The sequence below is a fragment of the Rhodamnia argentea genome, chromosome 6, assembly GCF_020921035.1.
Source record: "Rhodamnia argentea isolate NSW1041297 chromosome 6, ASM2092103v1, whole genome shotgun sequence".
NCBI lineage: Eukaryota > Viridiplantae > Streptophyta > Magnoliopsida > Myrtales > Myrtaceae > Rhodamnia > Rhodamnia argentea.
In genome coordinates, this window is record NC_063155.1 from 12885497 (window position 1) to 12886941 (window position 1445).

Genomic DNA, 1445 nt, shown 5'->3' on the forward strand with positions numbered 1-1445 from the left:
CTCTTTGGTGCGACCGACGACTTGCCAAGTCATCATGTACGGGGAGAAAGTCAAAGGCCAACTCGGCGTAAGAACCGTTGACCGCAGGAAGGACGAGGGAAGAAGAGAGAGAAAACAGAGCATCAGAAAATGGAAAAACAGAGCCTACTGCCCAACTCACTCAGATCACCTTCCATAACCAAATTTCAGGGAGTTCCGATATGATGATTTATATCAACCACACCCCGCAGATGAGTCGACTTACTTAATCTTATACTGTGATTGGTATTATTCACCTCGCTCGAAGTTCACTTATCTTTCGATTTGTCGGAGAAATCGAGCAGAGCTTCCAACACCTCGTCGCCTAGGCACTCGATCTCAAAGACTTCCCTCCCTTGCTCCAGCCTATCCCTGCCACCGCTGCCGAGGGCAGTGGATGGTGCCGATCCCGAGAACGTGGTCGACAACGTCGCAGCTGAAGAATCACTGGCGATGGCCGAGGTATACTTGCCGGGGAAATTGAGAATGGCGAGCGTGCCCCTCATTGAGTGGGCAGCCCGGTCGTACGCCCTCGCAGCCTCCTCCGCGGTGTTGAAGGTGCCGAGCCAGACGCGGGCCCCGTACCTCGTCGAGTCGCGGATCTCTGCCGCGTACTTGCCCCATGGCCTCCGCCTCACTCCCCTGTGCTTCACCTCGCTCCCTCCTCCTCCCATTTTATCCTTAGCCTTGCCTTTGGGGCCTTCGTCCATGCTCAGCGACCACCTCGTCCCTGTTCTCCTTAGATTTATGGCGAGCTTGGAACCCATTAGGTCGATCCGAAGTTCGACATCGACCAAAAAAGATCAAAGAATTGTTAAAAATTCTTGTGATTTTCGGGAAATTTTCAACGTGCCGAGGGACTGTTCAGTGTGATGCAATTGAAAGAGTTGAATTGCATGCATGGATGATCAGGTCCGATGGCTTTCAGTTTCAGGCCCACACTGTGAGGTAACTTCATTATTTTTTGAAATTCGTTTTTGGAAAATCTGCTGGAGGAGTGACGTCATGCGGGCTTACGATGTTGCTGTCATCTTCCCAACGTTGTCATTAGCTTAGCCCATTTAGGAGTTTAAAGTATTTTACGTATATCTTGGAGAATGTCTTATAATAATTGGGTTAGTACTATAAAAAATTTCAAACTATGCCTAATGTGACACTGTTGACACCTTCGGTGCTTGTGGTAGGGCCACTCTTCGGGTAGATTTTCGGTGGCCTCTGCTTGGGAGTTGATCGGAAGAAAAGGCCGGATGGTACATTGGCACACCTTTGTCTGGGACCGACACATAGCACCGAGACATGCGTTTCTATTGTGGCTCTCTACGCTTAACCGTCTACCTACTCGGACTCTGCTGCTACATTATCACAGAATTGCTGTTGGAACATGTGCCTTTTGTCATGATAGACACGACTCTGTCGACCATCTATTC

At 49.7% G+C, this 1445-nt stretch overlaps 1 protein-coding gene across 1 annotated transcript; it reads right to left on the reverse strand.

Moving 5' to 3' along the window:
• Positions 1–287: 287 nt before the first annotated feature.
• On the reverse strand, positions 288–728 carry LOC115731208 (ethylene-responsive transcription factor ERF096-like). Its single transcript, XM_030661847.1, has one exon. It carries the CDS (start codon positions 726–728, stop codon positions 288–290), a length of 441 nt encoding a protein of 146 aa, XP_030517707.1.
• Positions 729–1445: the final 717 nt, after the last annotated feature.

Coding starts and splice junctions, on each gene's coding strand:
- LOC115731208 (XM_030661847.1), bottom strand. CDS start 728: ATGGACGAAGGCCCCAAAGGCAAGGCTAAGGATAAAATGGGAGGAGGA.